The sequence below is a fragment of the Ziziphus jujuba genome, chromosome 10, assembly GCF_031755915.1.
Source record: "Ziziphus jujuba cultivar Dongzao chromosome 10, ASM3175591v1".
NCBI classification, from domain to species: Eukaryota; Viridiplantae; Streptophyta; class Magnoliopsida; order Rosales; family Rhamnaceae; genus Ziziphus; species Ziziphus jujuba.
In genome coordinates, this window is record NC_083388.1 from 14028923 (window position 1) to 14047697 (window position 18775).

Sequence of the window (18775 nt, forward strand, 5' to 3'; positions counted from 1 at the left end):
AAACAAACAGACATTGAAAACAAATTCAAGAACATATATATATATATATATATATATATTGGTAAGAAAAGAATATACACATCTAGTTGAAAATGGAATGAATGTGAGCGTATACACAAGCGAGTAGAGTCGGGAAAAAAGATTCTCCAAATGCTCAATAGCCACCAGAGAGAGTGAGACACCGTGGAAACGAATTTCTAGAGAAATGTGTAGAAAGGAGAGCGTTGGGGGGGGGGGGGGGGGGGGGGGGGGGGGGTTTGTTGAGAGGAGCAGGGGAAGGAGATGAGAGCTGAGGTAAAGAGGAAGGGCGTCTCGTGGGCTGGTCGACATATCAAGCGGTACCAGTCATCTCTTGTCTTTGTATTATCAACTTTCCCTTCTCACTGCCACTGACAGTCTTTAATGGGTCCCACACCCAGCCAGTCAGGTCTCACGGACGGCACCACCCTCTCTCTCTCTCTCTCTCTCTTTTTCAATCTTTTTTTTCCATGGTCCTAATACAATTATAGCATAATGATTTTTACCCTCACCAAGGCTTGCTGTAAAGGCAATTCACTTTTTTCCCTTCTCTCTCTCTCTCACTTTCTCGTAAGCTATAGCTAGCACACCTTTTTGAAATCAAGTTTGATTTGATCGTTTAAACTTTCTCCCCCAAATCGTTTTTTAATTCCTTTTTATTTTGTATTTTTATTTTTCACCTGTTCTTTCTCTTTTCTTTAATAAATACAAGTTTTTGGGCTCATGTATGCACAATAACGCTATACCACTTTTAGTCAATTTGTTAATTATTTAATTTCTTTTTTATACGAATATTAATATAAGAGATCAGAGAAGAAAGAGAGAGAATGATGTCTAGTGGTCCAGCTGAGTCTATGGCTGACCCTGACCGACTTTGAGAGCAGCCGTATTAGATAAGGATATAGTGAGAGAGAGAGAGAGAGAGAGAGAAGAAATATTCTCTCCGGCTTTCATTTTCTCTTTGGCTTTTCCTTCTAAGCTCCAACAAAGTGAAGGTCTACCAGAAAGAGTCCAATTAACAGACTTGGAATCATGTTTAGTTCGGGCTTCTTTGTTTTCAGTAATGGAATATACATCGTCTGAGATTTCTTGATTTGTGCTCTGCTGCTGGTAGTCAAGCTTTCGCTTTTTCTTTGGGTAGGTTTCCATTTCTAGCATCTGTTCCACTTATTCTTTGCTTTTTAGTTAGTTTAAGGACATAAACGCAATTTCCATAAAAGCAATTTCCATGTGTTTCAGTTTCCCAAGATGATGTCTGAAGAGGCGGTTTCAGTTCCCTCCACCAATAGACTGTATGTTCAAGAACCAAATTCGAACCCTAACCCTAACACTACCTCAAATCCAGTCAAGAAGAAGAGAAATTTACCCGGAACACCAGGTAAGTATACCATCAACATTAGCTACCGATCCGCACAGTCATTTAGCTTTAATATTGATTAATTTCTTCTTGCAAGTTTCTTTAACTTTATTGCTCGCGGTTCAAGCAGATCCAGATGCCGAAGTTATAGCTTTGTCCCCAAAATCTCTAATGGCCACGAACCGATTCATTTGCGAAATTTGCAACAAGGGATTTCAGAGAGACCAGAACTTGCAGCTTCACCGACGCGGACACAACCTTCCATGGAAGCTCCGGCAGAGAACAAACAAAGAAGTTAAAAAAAAGGTGTACGTCTGCCCCGAAAAGTCGTGTGTCCACCATGACCCTTCACGAGCCCTCGGAGATCTCACCGGAATAAAGAAGCATTACAGCAGAAAACACGGTGAGAAGAAGTGGAAGTGCGAGAAATGTTCCAAGAAATACGCAGTTCAATCAGATTGGAAAGCGCATAGCAAGATTTGTGGGACTAGAGAGTATAAATGTGACTGCGGAACACTTTTTTCCAGGTACTTAGTTTTTTTTTTTTTTTTTTTTTTTTGGGGGGGGCCAATTAACATCTCTTTTTCATATTCTCTTAAAATTCTCTTTACTTTTATATGATTATGTTGTTGAAGAATTTAATGCTTCACGTAGAGACTCTTCATGGGATTGTATATCTAATTTAATGCTGTCCAGTTCAAATATTAAGGCTGCTTAATGAATAGGGTATATATATATATATAATTAATTATTATGAAATTAATTAAACTTGAGGCTTTGGGGTGTCAAACAGGAAGGATAGCTTCATTACTCATAGAGCTTTTTGTGACGCTTTGGCTGAAGAAAATGCAAGGTTCGGTACAGTTTCAGCTACCAATCCTAATTTCATGAATGGTAACTTAAACAATCCTCAAACAGCATCTAGAATCCCCCAAATTTCACAAATCTTCCAGCCGGAATTCGCCGGCTCAGAGCCAGTCGGGAATCTTAGTGCAGACGGGCAGAGGCCAAGGCTGCCACTGTGGCTTGACCCTGCAAATTCTCAACTCAATTCTAATGCTTTAATGGGAGCAAATTCCACAGGCAGCTTGCCTGCAGAATTGTTGCAAACATCCCCTATGAATATGTTTGGATCATCGTCACATTCACAGCAGTGGCTAAACAAGTTCCCAGACTCATCCTTTACAGGTGGCAACCTCTCTATGTCTTCATTGCCACGGGGACTAAAAGAGGAAGAAGAATCCAAACGAAATTTGTCCGAAACAATAACTTTTTTATATCCAAACAGTCAGAACCCCCAACAAAATCCAGCTCACATGTCAGCTACTGCACTCCTGCAGAAAGCAGCGCAAATGGGATCAACCAGAAGCAACCCAGCATTCAATAGCTCATCGGCCTTTGGTTTGATGAGTTTGTCTTCCTCGAACGTTTCCAATTTCAATTCATATAATCACCACATCAAAAACGATTCTCAGAAGTTTATCAGGCAACCAAATCAGACCGAGAACTTCAGCGAGTTAGCAAACACTTTATCTTCTTCCACTCCAGCTACTAAGGTAGACGATGGTTCGTCATCATTGTTCTCGAACTCGTTCTTGGGAACCTCGAAGAACTTAGAAAGCTTGATGATGCCGTCGAATTCGAAGCAAGGGCATGCATCAGTTGGGGGATTAAAGCTCCTAGCAGGAACTTCCAACGAAAGTGAACATAGTTTAACTAGAGATTTCCTTGGAGTTGGAGGAGATGCAAGCGGATCGTTCTTTCAACAAGAGCTAGCCAAGTTTGCTTCTATGGGTTCAGCCATGGACTTGAGCCAGTACACCCGGCATCACTGATTGAGCTCTGAAAGGTAAGGCCCTTGTTGTACAATAACAACAATGAAAAAGTAGCTAGTTTTAGGTAGAAGAACACATGTCATATGGAAACTAGAATTTTAGGATATTTTAAAAAAAAAAAAAAGAAATCGGTGGTCACACTCACTGCTGAGTGCAAAATGAAAGCAAGCGAGTTGACTCAGCAGTAAGAGCGATAGAGAGAGAGAGAAAGACTCTTGTGACTGGTCAGAGATAGGGGCCGGGCCAGTGCATGTGGGAAGAGACTAAACAGGTGAAAAAAAAAAAAAAAAAGGTCTTGGGAAATCAGAGGACGGGAAGTCGGGGCCGTCCATGCATGCAGTAGATTTTTATTTATTTTTTTTAATTTGTGTATTTTACTTTTCCTTGACGTTGATCAAGCCTACTGGCACACTTGGCTGTGACATTTTTGTCACGGCTAGCTCTTTTCCCACTGTCAATAATTAATATTTTCCACCGTGAACTTAAAATAAACTTTCTGCTGTGTGGACCTGGTTGCTAAAATATACTAGACCAGTTTTTGTTACGATGGAGTCAATTTTGAGATCGGTTCCATTCGATTGAAAGGCTTCGTTTTTTTTTTCCTTTTTTTTCCGGCACTTCTATCAATGCTTGGTAAAACTTTTTCATATAAACAATGGTATCAGGTAAAGCTCATTCCTATTATTCTTGGCATCTATCTATATAAAATAGATACACCAAAACAATATTAATTAATTACCTATGCGTCGATCTGTGTACGCGTATTTAGATAGAGATTTTATTATACTTAGTTATATTAATTAATTTTTATTTTATTTTATTTTCTTAACATTCATCAATAATGTTTAACTTATATTTCATATATATACAATTTCATAAATGTAGTTTGTTTCATCACAGTTATATATATATATATAATGTTTAACGTATATTTCATATATATAAAAATTTCATAGATGTTGAATGTTTTATCACAGTTATATATATATATATATATATCGGAAGTTGAGAATTGGAACTTATTGGAAATAGGAATTGAAACTAGTAATTTTATCCCAAGAATTAATGATTTTTAACCCGGACATGTTTAATCACTTAAAATTAAGAACAAAATTATTTTTCCTATTCACACTCATCCTATATATGGGAAGATATAAGTTGAAACCATTTGGTGCATATATGATAATTTCAATGTGTTCATCATACATATACACAAATTATCATATCAATATATTATAATTTTAATTAGATCTGGATATAATGCAAATAGTCATTTTTTTGGCAGAGAAATATTAACCAATCTCTTGATGGAAAGAGATTGCATGTAGATAATGCATGTGGATTTTTTTAGGTAAAATTGAGATATCTGAATGTGATGAGGATATATATATATATAAATATATAAATTCTCAAGTTAGGGCTATCTTGATATAAAATCATCAAACATGCTTTATGAGTCATTGGATTATTTAAAGTGGTGAAATTTAAATATGTAATTAGGGTTTATATAGTACATATAAGGTCCATTTTGCATTCATGAAATTTTATTCTTTTTATTAAATAAAGGTCTTGATTGGAAAATGATTATATATATATATATATATATAATTAGTGTCTCATTAGACCATATTTCTCAATTTTTGGATCTTTTAAAAAATTGAGATTTAAATATGCATTTGGGATTGATATTAACCTGGGTTCACTTTGCTCTTAGATTAGTATTTCACTATACTTATATAAAATGTCAAAAGACATTCTTAAATTCCAACTCTTGAAAAAATTCAAGGACTAACAAGTAAGGTCCTAAAAAAAAAACTATCAATATTTTGATGAGATAATGAATATATACATATATATATATATATATATTATATTTAGTGTCAAATTAAATATTATTTTTATGTTGTACTAAGTTTGATTCAAATTTTAAAGTGAATTTATTATTAGTTATGAAACAATTTTCCAAGTTGTAGATCAAACATGTCCAATATGCTCTCTAAAATCTTCTCTTCTTTAAAATTCATTTTAACAAGTCATATTTCATTTTTATAACTTTAATTAATGGACTCTTCAAATTGAAAAATTAAAATAAAAAATGCAGTTTTTCTCTTCTTAATATAGAAAGCCAAATCCATTCTTCATATAAAACTTTTATTTCTACACAATTTTCTATAGACTTTTATATTCCATTTTTTAAATACTAGTTTAATGTACTGAGAGAAAGAAAAAGAGATAAAAGGTTAACGATAATTGTTTATGGGAAAAAGCAAAATAAAGAATATTTATAAAGAGTGTCATTGGAGTTGCATAAGAAAATTCACTCTTTATTCTTTAAAATTCTTTAACATGCTCTTCATTTTAAAAAATATACCTTTAAAATAAAAAGCACCCTTAAAAATGCTCTTAATAGCTTCCAGGAGTCAACTTTAAAAAAAATAAATAAAAAAAAAGAAAAAAAACATTTTAACATTGTATGTCTCAAGATGTAGAAGTAACATGAATCTGTTGTCTTTTGTTTTTTTCCTAGCACTATTCTTTCTATGTTTGATTCTCCACTTACTGATTTATGTTCGTTTTTATATAGTTTTTGTTACTATACGTTTTACTTGATTATAGCATATTTAGAACTATTTTAGTCGACCAATGTAATATATAGCCTTTAGCTACTACTATCCCGAGAGAGAGAGAGAGAGAGAGAGAGAAAGGGAGGGAGAAGAGAGAGAATAGGTAATATATAGCCTTGTACGTACAAGTAGGAATTTTTATTTTTTATTTTTTATTTTTTTTTTCCCTGGTGAGTTTACTATTATAGGTGGACAAGCACAAGCGTAAAATTGCTTTGCGTAATTTAAAATAATAAATGTAAAAAGATCGGGTAGGCCGGCAATACATGGGAAAGTGCATGTTTTCAACGAGGCCAAATCATATCAAAATTGGTACTGACGTCAACTTTGATGGCTTGCTGTTTTTGTAAGTAATTCAGTAATATGTCAACGAGGAAATTATAACGTTCTTTCACATATAAGTCTTCCATTTAGATACTTTTAGCCATCAAATGATGGACATCATGTACCCCTTCCACACTCCATATTCTCCCTATTATTGAATATAAATCCTTTGTTTTTCGTCTAATAAAATAGAAAGAAATTTAACTTTAATTATTCATTGGAGAGAAGAAATGAGAAAGAATCACAAAAAACTAATAAGATAAAGAAATTTGAGGTTCACTTTTCAATTCAAAGTTTACCTTTTAAGTCAAATTTTGAAGACATATATATCTTGATTGATGTAGCTGTAGGGTGTCCTTGGGATGAACGTGAGTGGTATACCTACTGTCCTCTTTTCCATTCACCTCGGGTGAAAATAATGACTACGTCGCAAGAAGCAAAAAGGAATATTTAATTTTCGCTATTTATATATTGGTGAAAATGTCGGACACATGAATTCTTTTTATTAACGTGTAATTAATCTTAAAAATAGAAAGCGTATGAGTAAATTAAAATAGAATAGCAGTAATTATTAAATTCCTTTTCCATCTAATTAACTACTACAAGAATAATCAATCTATGTGCATTCCTATTGCTCAGGTATAAAGAAACAAATCCCAATTGTCCCGTGAACTTGCTTGAAACATATAATATATGTGGTAAAGCATCCTATGCAATATACGACATTTGTACTTAAAAGGTTTCAACTATCATATTATCTTCCTCAGTTATTAAACTATGAGCTCAAGTCAAGGATTTTTTATTCTCTCAAATATTTAAGGTGTTAGATAACATGTTTAAAATGTAAAAAGCATTTAGTTAGTGTCTAACATTTGCCCTTTGCTGTATGACATTTTTTCCTTATAAATGTAAATTCTTTTAAATGGGCGATGCTGTGACTTGAATTTAAAGATTTAGAATTTTGTATTGGGGTGAGAAGGTTATAACCGAGGACAAGTTAGTTTGAAATGTTAGCAATAAGCAAGCTTTTGGTGATTCTCTTATAAATGGTTGTGTGTGAGTTGTGTTTTTAGATTTTGGTTATGATGTTTTTTGGTTTTTAGGATTCCTAGAATATTCTAAGATGTTGAAGAAGAGAGAAGGAGAAGGAAAACACATTGGTTTTTGAAAATGAGGTTTAGATATCCAGCCATTTCATTCATTTAACAATATAAGCATGAAATTACAACTAGTTCACACATGCCAAGCATGTGAGCTTACAAAATGAGTAAAGCATTTGAAATTCAAAAAATAAAATGGTCAACACCTAAGATTTCATACACAAAAAAGGTAGAAACTAGCTGCAATATGTCTATTTCAAATATAGCAAAAAAGTAGCACATGGTTTGAACTAAGTTCTTATTGTCTAACTAGTTTGGTTAAACAACCAAACAAGCTTCACCTACTTAGTTTTCCTTTGTATCTACTTACAAAACTCGGTTTGAAGCAATGCTGTTCCATGAGATAGGAATGTTCTAGAACCGGATCATGGGTCAAATAGCTCTAAAATTGACCCAAACGCTGCACAATAGGCCCATCAGATACAACAATCTCTTTGGAATAGAAAATACACTTTCCCATGTCATTTTAACCTAAAATTTGGACCATAGTCTTCTATATATATCTGTAGAAATCCTTTAAAATTTTCCAAAACTCTTTTTGATGCGAATCCACTCGAACCCTCTTAACCGACAACCCGATGGGGTGCCGACCCGATACGAATGAAGATCGGACCGATCACTAGGGCTCAAGCTAAGAAGTTTAAGGACAACCTTGCTGTATTTATCCAGAGAGTAATTTATTTTCAAAAGGGCTTGTCCATACCCAAAGATCCAAGACCTGTTTTGAGCATGTAAGTGGTGAAAGCCGAGACGGAACCGGATAGCGGTTTTGGTGCATTGATGGATTCCGGACAGCGAGAAATGGGGTCAAATCTTCTTGAATTCACTTGATATCACTAAGAAGTCATGGGAACTGGTGAAGGCCGAAGCTAAGCTGGTCATTTAAGTGGCATTCGCATGAGAGAGAAATTGGCTGGATTTTGCTGTATTTTCCACTAGCTTTACTATATTTTACTGAGTTGGCTCTTTCTCTTTCCTCCAAGGAAGGAAAACGTGTGGGACTCCATAATATCTTATTTAGCATCCTAAAAAGCATATAGAATTCTTTGTCAAAGATTGGTCAAAGTCAACTTAGTAAAAAAGCTAGTATTCTAGTTTCCTAATTTGATTTCTACCTTTAGTTTTAGGAAATTACCTTTACTTTTGGTCTTTATTTATTTATTTGTTGGACAAATAAGTTTAGGAAAGTTATTATTTTATTATTTTCATTGTAAATTAATTAATTCCTAATTCAAAATAAGGAAATTAATTAACCTAAATTAGATTAGGGAAGGGTGTAAAATTAGGCAATTTCCTAATTGGGTTCTATGTTGGTCGAAATTTCCTAATCCTTTTAGGGTTTTATTTTGTTCATTCAAAGCCTATTTAAAAGGCTTATTTTCAATGAGAAATCAAGCTTGAATTTTATACAGAAAATTATTTGTGAGATTGAATTCCCTTTGTTATTTTGAACACCTAAAACAACATTAGTGAATGAGTGTTCTAGTTTGACTTATCAATAGGCCTTCCATCACCTATTGTGGTGTCTTCATTATATACCAAGGTTTTTAATCATAAGTTGATTAGGGGTCAAGGTGACCATTAGAACTTGAACATAATTAGATTCGGGCTAATATAATACGGGTTTAGGCGCAAGTCGTCATAGGTTCGTATCACTTTTTTGCAGCCTGAGATATAATACAAACAGTGGACCTATGTTACTGGAATTATGAATCTAGCATCACAGGCAATTCAAGCATAATGTTTCTACTCTTTTGTGCATAGTTTTGTCTACGCTTTTGCATACATAACTTAGAAACAAAATATCATCAAAATATACCTTGCATCAATTAAAAACATGCAAGAAAATATAAACTCATAAAAGGAAAGAAGGTGATACCAAGATGTGCATGCTAGCCGGGTAATGCATGCACCATTGTTAGGTCTAAAATATTGATGATTTTATGCCATATTTATAGCTTAATATTTGTTAGTTTGTGTTAATTTGTTATGGAAAGATACTTAATTATGGATTTTTCTTAATCTAGGTAAAAGAGGAAGAATTTTAAGAAAACTACCATAAAAATGGATTCCTTGGGTTGAATTATGGTGGGAAGCAAGATTTGAGCTCGAACGGACTAAGCATTAAAAAGATTCCAAAAAGATACCTTGAAGATTCCATAAAGATTCTATCGGGAATTTCATGATGGAAGTGGATGTCATATGAATCATCACGATCTGAGGATTTCAAATGTCTCGTTATTTTTGGATTTCGAGGTGCGAGCAAAGAGTTATCATCATTTAAAGTTTAGAATTTATAAAAAATAATATTCTAGTTAAATCTCCACCATTGATCAAAAGAGGGAATCAAGGCAATTTGAGGGCTAAGATAAAAACAAGTGGCAATAATTGGTTAATTTATCATTAATGAGGCACATGTCATGTCACATGCTTCATTAAGGGTAAATTAGACTAATTAACTATTTTTTTAGGAGGAATTAGATAAAAAGAAAGTAGTAGAGAGCAAGTAATATCCAGTTTCCTTTTTACACATGAAATTCATCCAACCCTTTTCATGGTCTAAAAAAGGTATCTTTCAAGACTCCCATATTGAAAATAAAGAGAGAAAAAGATTCTCAAGGTCCTATATATATAGCCCCCACCACATTGAAGGAAGATATACAAGTTTAGAGAGTTATTTAAGAGCTTTTAGGAGGCTTAAATAGAAACAAATCAAATTTTGGGAGTTTCTAAGATTCTCTTAAGGTTTAATTATTTTAATATATGTTGAGTTTTATTTAATTAGTAATATGTTTTGTTAATAAATCATTGGTATACTTAATGCTTTCATAGGCCGGAAGGAATGAATGATTTTAATAATATTTGAGCTTGGAAAAGGATAATATTATGGATCTCCAATGATTTACATGAATGCATCATTGATTGGAAAATAGTTATGTCTCATGCCATATTATTTGCTTAATCTATGCTTGATGAATTTGCATGATTTAATTTATAGGCCGGAAGGAATAAATTAGGTTATGTGAATATTATCAATTGTGAGTGGAAACTACTTTTGATTAATTTTGTGATTAAATGTGGTTAACAAAATTACTAGTTAATTAAATTCACATATTTAAGTAATTAAATTAGAATAGTTAGTGGTGAAATCAAATGCCCTAGTATTCATAATTATTCAATTCTCTCTCTTACTTGAAATTGATCTAATTTTAATTGATTGCTTTTGTTTAATTTAGATTATTTAGTTTTCAATTGCCATCTTAAATTTTAGTTCAAATATTATCAAAACCTAATTATCTTTGGTACTTAATACTTAATCCCTTGGGTATGAGAACCCTATTTTTCCACTTTATTACTTGAAAACGATTTGTGCACTTGCGAGTTGATTTTACACATCACCCATGTAACAAATCTTACTTCTTAAAGCTTGGGAAGAAGTATCTTTATTACATGTTGAACATGCTTTGTATCCTTTTGTACTTCATCCAGAAAGTGTTCCATATACTGGAAAGTCATGTATTGTCCACAACACTGTTGCATGCATTATAAACCTCTCCTTTTTAAAGATGTCATAAGTGGTGGCATCATTTGTCTATAGATCTTTCAATTCATCAATCATAGGCTGTAAGTACACGTCAATGTCTTTTCCAGGTGTTGTTAGGCTTGGTATTAATAGTGACATCATCGAAAAAGTCTCTTTCATGCACTTCCAAAGTGTCAGGTTATAGGCACTAACATCACTGGCCACATGCTAAACGAAGTACTCATGTTACTAAAAGGATTAAATCCATCAGTGATAGCACCTAGCTAGACATTATGAGGATCCATAGCAAATATCGGATATTGTTCATCAAAGTGCTTCCATGCTTCTTGATCTGCTAGGTGCCTTAATACTCCATTTGTGCTAGGACATTTCTCTTTGTACCATCTTATATCAATAGCAATATGGCGAGATGTGAATAATCTTTACAATCTTAGAGTGATAGGAAAATATTGAAGCACCTTATGAGGCATCCTTTTCCCCTTAGTACCTTGAAATTTGTATCTTGGTTCAGTACATGTGGGACATTTATCCAATTGAGCTGATTCTTTCCAAAATAATGCACAATCCCACTAACAAGCATGAATCATTTCATATCCTAATCCAAGTGCATGAAGTGTACATTTTGCCTTGTAATAAGACTTTGGCAATTTATTACCCTCTAGAAGTACTTCATTGAGAAGTTCAAGTAACATACTAAATGACTTGTTACTCCAATGGTGTAAAGCTTTTATATACATTAATTGGACCAAAAAAGTTAATGTAGAGAACTTTGCACACCCTGGATATAACTCGCTTTCAACTTCATTAAATAATCCTGAAAATTTTTTATTGCTATGATCTTGATCTGTTAGAGGATCATGGAAATTGTTAGCCATGAACCATGCAAACTTGAGACCAAGGCAAAACAAACCCGAGAAGGCAAGTACCTTGGCCGAGGGGTTACTGTCATAGATATGTTGTAATTTTTGTTTAAAGCCAATTTTGTGTAATCTAGGCTTGTTAAGTTGGTGCACAAAGACACCAAAATGTTTTAATTAAAGTGTATTAGCCAAATTAGGGCTTTAGGAAGTTTAGAAAAGTGAAGCACCTTGATGATAGGGAAAGCATCTTGGTGACGAGGATGGTGACATGGAAGCTACTTGGTGACATGGAGCTCAACCATTCAACCTCTCTCTCATCCAGTGCATGTAAGGACATATGTCATCATACATGAGGACTACTTCAACATGAAGCACCTAATGAGGCAGTAACACTTGTCAACTATCTAAAAAGCATGGTGTAAAGTTACTTTACACATGTGTTTTGCTTCAACATGAAAGACTTGTTTTATATTGATTCTAAAACCGGCCATAGTGTGCTTACACACCTCTTTTCTGTTATATTAGTATGTATTACATTTCAATGAATAAAAGATAAGTAGTTTTTGGTGAAAATACCTTAGTTTCCTTCTAAAACCAAGAGAAACTCAAAATCGGCCTTGTTAACATATTTCCAGCAACTTATTAAATCAAAGCCGAGTACATCATCACCAAGACTCAATTACATCAACTCAAAAACCTTGTTCTCTTTAATTGAACCTTGCCCTAACCTTTCATGATCTCCAATGTGACCTTCATTTACATTTACATCAATATCCATGTCATCTGCAGCATCTCACAATGCTGCCATCATATCATCATTATCATCTTCTTTCCTATCATCTTCAATGGCTTCATCATTTTCCTCAAAATCCATTTCAATATCCTCAAAATTCAATGGCTCTCCATGATAAATCATGTTGTGATAATCTGGTGAAAATCCTTTCACCCAATAAATGTCATTCATTCTGACAATATCGACAAGGACATCTCGTCCTATTATCTTCATCTAAATGATGTTTAGCCAATTCAATAAATGATTTGACACCTTTTGTGTATTCATCTGACAACTTATCGTTATACCATATCCATTTTTTATCCATAACTTCCTAGTAGAAACCAATAGTATAATTACAAGAAGATAATATATCAATCACTTAAATTAAATTCACTTGTACATTATTAATGCTAAAATGGGTCTAAGGGTCGAAATACACAACAAGATAGCAATAAAGATTAGGAAATGAAAAAAATAATAAGCTAGTTAAAAGGAAAAAGTAGAACAGATATCGTAATATTCATATACTCAAAGATATGAAATGATCTATTTAAAAAAAAGAACAATGATAAGTATACTAAGCATTATTTATTCCACTAATATTTTTTTTTTCTTTTGGAGTATATTTATAGCCATCTAAAATTAAACTTGATCATTAACTTCACTTTATCATAACAAAGATGTTTACAATGACCTTGTGTCCTAATACGAACCTAGGATGACACACGCCTAAACCTGTATTATATTAGCCCAGATCTCAATTAAGTACAAATTTTAATGGATTGACCTCAACCCCTAACCAATCTACAATTAGAAACCTTGGTATAATGAAGAAACCACAATAGGTGATGGATATCCTATTGATAAGTCAAGACTAAAACACTCATTCTCACTTTCTAATGGTGTTTTCGCTGCTCAAAGAGAACAAAGAGAAATTCAATCTCATAGAATAATTTTTGAATATTATTAAAGGTGTGTTCTTCCTAAAAAATAAACCCTTAAATAGGCTAGGCAAGAACAAAATAAAACCCTAATTATCTAGGTAAAACCGGCCACCAAAGAATAGGAAACCTAGCTTGGCCAAAATTCACCTCCTTTCCTAATCTAATTTGGATTAATTAATTTACAATGAAATTAATGAAATAGTAACTTTCTGAAGTTGATTTTTCCATAAAATAAATAAATAAATAAACTAATTTCCTAAAACAAAAAGTCAAAATTAAATTAGGAAACTAAAATACTATTTTTTTAACTAAGCTGTCTTTGACCAATCCTTGACCAATTTAAGCTCCAAATCAGCTTCCATATACCTTGTAGGATGCTAAATAGGATTATCATGGAGTTCCACATGTTGCTCTTGCTTGGATCAAAGAGAAAAGTCCAACTCAGCACATAACATATCGAAACCGGCCAACTTTCTCTTTCATGCGTGCAAGCCTTTTTTGATTGCCTTTAAAGCTAGCTTGACTTTATTCCATGACCTCTTAAAGATATTCGTTGAATCCATGAAGTTTTGGAACAATTTCTTGTTACTCGTATTGCATATTTGCACAAAAACAGCTATCAAGGTCCGTATCAGCCGTCACCACTCGGATGCTTAAAGCGGATCTTGCATCGTCGGGTATTGACAAGCCCCTTTGAGAATAAAAGCAGCCAGGTTTTCCTTGAATTTCTTAGCTTGAGCTCTAGTGATTGATCTAATCTTCATCCGTATTGGGTTCACACCCCAGCGGGTTCGAGCGGATTCTCATCATTCCCCTCCTCTTGAAAATGATTTGCACTCAAATCAAAATTATCACCTGTAGCAAAAGGAGATAATTTAGTAACATTAAATGTGGCATTGACATCCTGACAAGTCAAGTTTGTAAGCATGTTCATTGATCTCTCCCAAAACTTGAAAATGTCCATCCCCACGCGGCATAAGCTCTGACTTTTTTTGTTATGGAAACCTCTCCTTTCTTAGGTGCCAAACCAAATCTCCTAGGTCAAACACTAACATAGACAAATCTAGACATTATGGTAAAAATTACACTTTTTAAAGTTAGTAAATAATATCTTCCAAATTTTCAAAGTTCCACTAAGTAAAGCTCTAAAAAATGCAGATAAAGTTCTATACAATAAGCATCTTTATAAATCTTAACCAGTAATGGTTTCTTATTCGAAATTACTTTATTAACACCACCAAAGCTAAGATAAAAAAATTTGTTTTTCTTTTCTTTTCTTTCTTTTTCCTTCCCACTCACGGATTCATTGGTTGTAACATCACTCTAGGCTTTTGCACCAAATTTCTCACTCTTGGGTTTATTAAAAATTTTCCACTCAACCTAGGTTTTAGAGGACTTACATTGGACAACAAGCTCACATTTTCCCTCTTGAATGGATGGTGAAACTGTTGGTTCCATATTAGCCTTCTCTTTTAGCCTCTCGGCTTCCTTCCTTTGTTGCATTTGTAATTAGTCTGTAAAAACTTCCTTCGGGGTCAATGGCTCCAGCTTAACCTTCTTTCCTTTAAATTTTAAAATAATGGAGTTCTTTCAACCATAATGAGTGGCATCTTTATCAAATTGCCATGGCGTGCCTAATAGAATATGTCCAGCATGCATAGGCACAACATCACACAAAACAAAACAGCATCCACATATTTATCTATGCTAAATTTTACCTCAGCTTGTTTATTCACTTTCATCTCACCATTATCATTAAGCCATTGTAATTTATATGGTTTGGGATGTTTAATAGTTGTTAATCCTAATTTATCAACCACAATGTTACTAATTACATTTGTACAACTCCGACTATCAATTATCATACTACAAATCTTACCTTGAATTTCACATCGGGTGTGGAAGGTGTTTTCTCTTTGAATTGGATCCTCATCCTTGTATATAGTTAACACTCTCCTAAAAACTAAATTTAATTCAATATTTAAAGCCTTTAAGGTTTCAGTTTGATCTTAATGTCTTCTTATTTATGATTGGACTCAATTTCAGCTTCTTTGCTATCGGATTCCAGCTCTCCATTGTCCTTTAACACCATGATTCTTCGGTTTGGGTATTGTTGGCAATATGTCCTCAACCTTGGCACTTAAAATAAAGAATATCTCTCGTACTTGAAGGTTTAGGATCAAATTTACTTTTATATTTGTGTGCTTGAACAAGTTAAGCTTGGTTATCTTTCCTTGGCCGAATGGCACTTCCTTCATCTTGATTCGGTTTTAGCCTTGGCTTGAACGTGGGGTTTCTTCTCAAACTAGTTGAATTTGTCTACCCATTGCTTCAAACCCCTCCAAACTGTGAGGTTGTACCCCTCCTCTTAAATTGATTTTCAATTTTGATTGCCACATGAAGCATCTCCTACAATTCTACATATTATTGGAGTTCCACTTGGTGGGCTATCTCACAATTCAAACCACCTAAAAACCTTGCCATGGTTGCCTCACGATACTCATTCATGCTCAATCTCATCATGAGCCTCTCCATCTCCTTGTAACAATCCTCTACAGACCTACTACCTTGTGATAATGATTGGAGTCATTGATGCAACAACCTCTACGGTACAAATCGCTTCCTCATGACTCCTTTCATTTGTCGTCAAGTAATAATCAATTCATCACCTACTTTCCTTTGGGTATTTCGCTCATTGGTCCACCATTGGAGTGCATAATGGACAAATGCCATTGCTACCAATTTCACCTTCTTAGCCTCCAAATAGTTGTGACAATCAAAGATCATCTCCATACACTCCTCCCATTCCAAGTAAGCCTCCGGATCACCTTGTCCCATGAAAGGTGATATGTTTACCTTGATATTCCCAAAATCATCATCTCCATTCCTTGCTGGTCTCCCATGGTTTTGCCTTGGAGTGCAAAATTTTCATCAAAGTCCTCCCCTAAGTCATCTTCAAAGTTACCTTCCCACAATTCTTCTCTAGGATGCTCTCGGCCTCCTCGACCTCGACCTCGACCTCGACCTTGGCCTCCATGACCATCAAACCTTGTATTTGACATTCCTTGGGATGTTTCTAATCTGTCCATCCTTTGATTTATATGGTCAAATTAAGTATTCATCGATTGTAATTGCTTCAAGATAGCTATCATGTCCGTTTACTTACCACTCCCCATAGCTTAGGAATCTTCTTTAAGTCCTACAGACTCTTCTTCATTAATTCTCACTAGTGGATCTTCTCTTCTGACCCTTGAATCTGCCATGTTAGTATGACTAACACAAAAATAAAATAGGACCTCACCAAATTCACTCCCTTATATGTTTCACTCAATCAAGGTCTCGACACTCGTGTTTGCACACTAGTTTTGGCTTTTATCCTCTTTTAAGCTCACACTCGCTTGCCTTTTTTCCACTCAAAGAATTATCTCAAAGTTCTAATTAAAACACCCATAAAATAGCAAATAGATCACAAGATTATTTTAATTAAACTTATCAGCAAAACTGTAGCAAAAAAGGAAGCAATACCGAGTAAATTTTTAAACACCTAATTCTCGGCTTTCTAAGACAATTTTGGAATAAATAAGAATTGGACCAGATGGTAAGAAATTAGAATTCAAGAATACAAATTTAAAAATAGAAATTCAAACACGAACAAGAATCAATTTGGACGAAAATAAGGAATAGTTGTTGGTTGTTGTTCTTTGTAATTCAAGTTTTTGTATCAAATCCTTTAACTAATTCAAATCCAAATTATTTTAGCACTCACAAATACAAATTTCCAGCAGCAAATAAAGTTCCAGCAACTCCAACTAATGAATAAAAATGCAACAATTCAGCAGCTCCAATAATTTCCAACAAACAAATTAAACTCCAAATTCAACAAACTGCAATTTTTTTTTATGTGTTCAGCTTTTCTTCTTCATCTTCTTCTTTTTATTTTTTATTTTTTTTATTTACTCACAGGATGTAAAACAACTCTAGTAACAAAGATCAACACCAAAAATAGCAATTCCAACACCAAAAATAGAATCAAATTAGGAAACTATAATACTAGCCTTTTGACTAAGTTGACTTTGACCAAATTGAGCTCCAAATTAGCTTCAATATGCTTTGAAGGATGCAAAATAAGCTGAATATGAAGTCCCACACGTTGCCCATGCTTGGAAGAGGAAGAAAAAGCCAACTCAGCAAAATACAATAAAGCCAGCATAAAATATAGTAAAAAACAGGCCAAATTTGAAGCTGCCTTAACTTGATTCCACATCCTCTTAGACATATGTATTGAATCCATAAAGAGTTGGAACCATTTCATGCTGCCCGTTGTCCATATTTGCACCAAAACTGCTATCCGGGTCCGTATCGGCTTCCAGCACTTGGATGCTTAAAATAGGCTTTGTATCTTCAAGTATGGACAAGCTCTGTTGAGATTGATTACCCTCTGTATAAATGCTCCCAGGTTGTCCTTAAATCTCTTAATTTGAGCTCTTGTGATTGGCCTAGTCTTCATCCGTATCGGGTCAGTATCCCAGCGGGCTCGGGCGGAATCACATCATTCCCCTCCTTTTGAAAAGGATTTGTCCTCAAATCAAGATCATCACCTGCAGCAAAAGGAGGTAACTCAGCAACATTAAATGTGGCACTAACACTATACCCACTTATTAAATCAAGTTTGTAGGTATTCTCATTGATCCTTTCCAAAACTTGAAAATATCCATCTCATCGCAGCATAAGCTTGGACTTTCTTTGTTCGAGAATCCTCTCCTTCCTGGGTTGAAACCAAAACCAACCTCCTGGGTCAAATACTATCACAACAAATACTAGAAATACAAGTTCATCAAACTTCTTAATATTAGCAAATAATCTTTCCCAAATTTTCAAATTTCCACTAAGGGTAAAGCTTTTAACAATGAAGATAAAGTTCTATGCAACAAAAACATCTTTAAATAAGTATCTTTAAAATTCATGACCAGGAATGATTTCTTACTCAAAATTACTTTATTAGCTTCACCAAAATTAAGATAAAAAATTTTATTTTTCCTTTCTTTTTCTTTCACACTCACAGATTCAATGGGTTTTATATCACTCTCAACTTTTGCACCAAATTTCTCACTTTCGGGTTTAATATAATTTTCCACTCAAATTGGGTTTTAGAAGACTTACCTTGGACAGCAAACTCACATTTTTCATCTTGAATGGATGGTGGAACTGTTGGTGCCATACTAGCCTTCTCTTTGAGCTTTTCGGCTTCCCTCCTTTTTTGGATTAGTAATTGGTCTCTATATACTTCCTTTGGAGTTAATGGGTCTAGCTTGACCTTCTTGCCTTTGAATCTAA

The 18775-nt window shown here is 34.1% G+C and overlaps 1 protein-coding gene across 1 annotated transcript; it reads left to right on the forward strand.

Moving 5' to 3' along the window:
• The first annotated feature begins 838 nt into the window (after positions 1-838).
• Positions 839-3754, forward strand: LOC107404161 (zinc finger protein BALDIBIS). Its single transcript, XM_016011110.4, has 4 exons — positions 839-1155; positions 1258-1396; positions 1506-1902; positions 2169-3754. Exons 2-4 carry the CDS (start codon positions 1267-1269, stop codon positions 3208-3210), a joined length of 1569 nt encoding a protein of 522 aa, XP_015866596.3. The 5' UTR covers positions 839-1155; positions 1258-1266; the 3' UTR covers positions 3211-3754.
• Positions 3755-18775: the final 15021 nt, after the last annotated feature.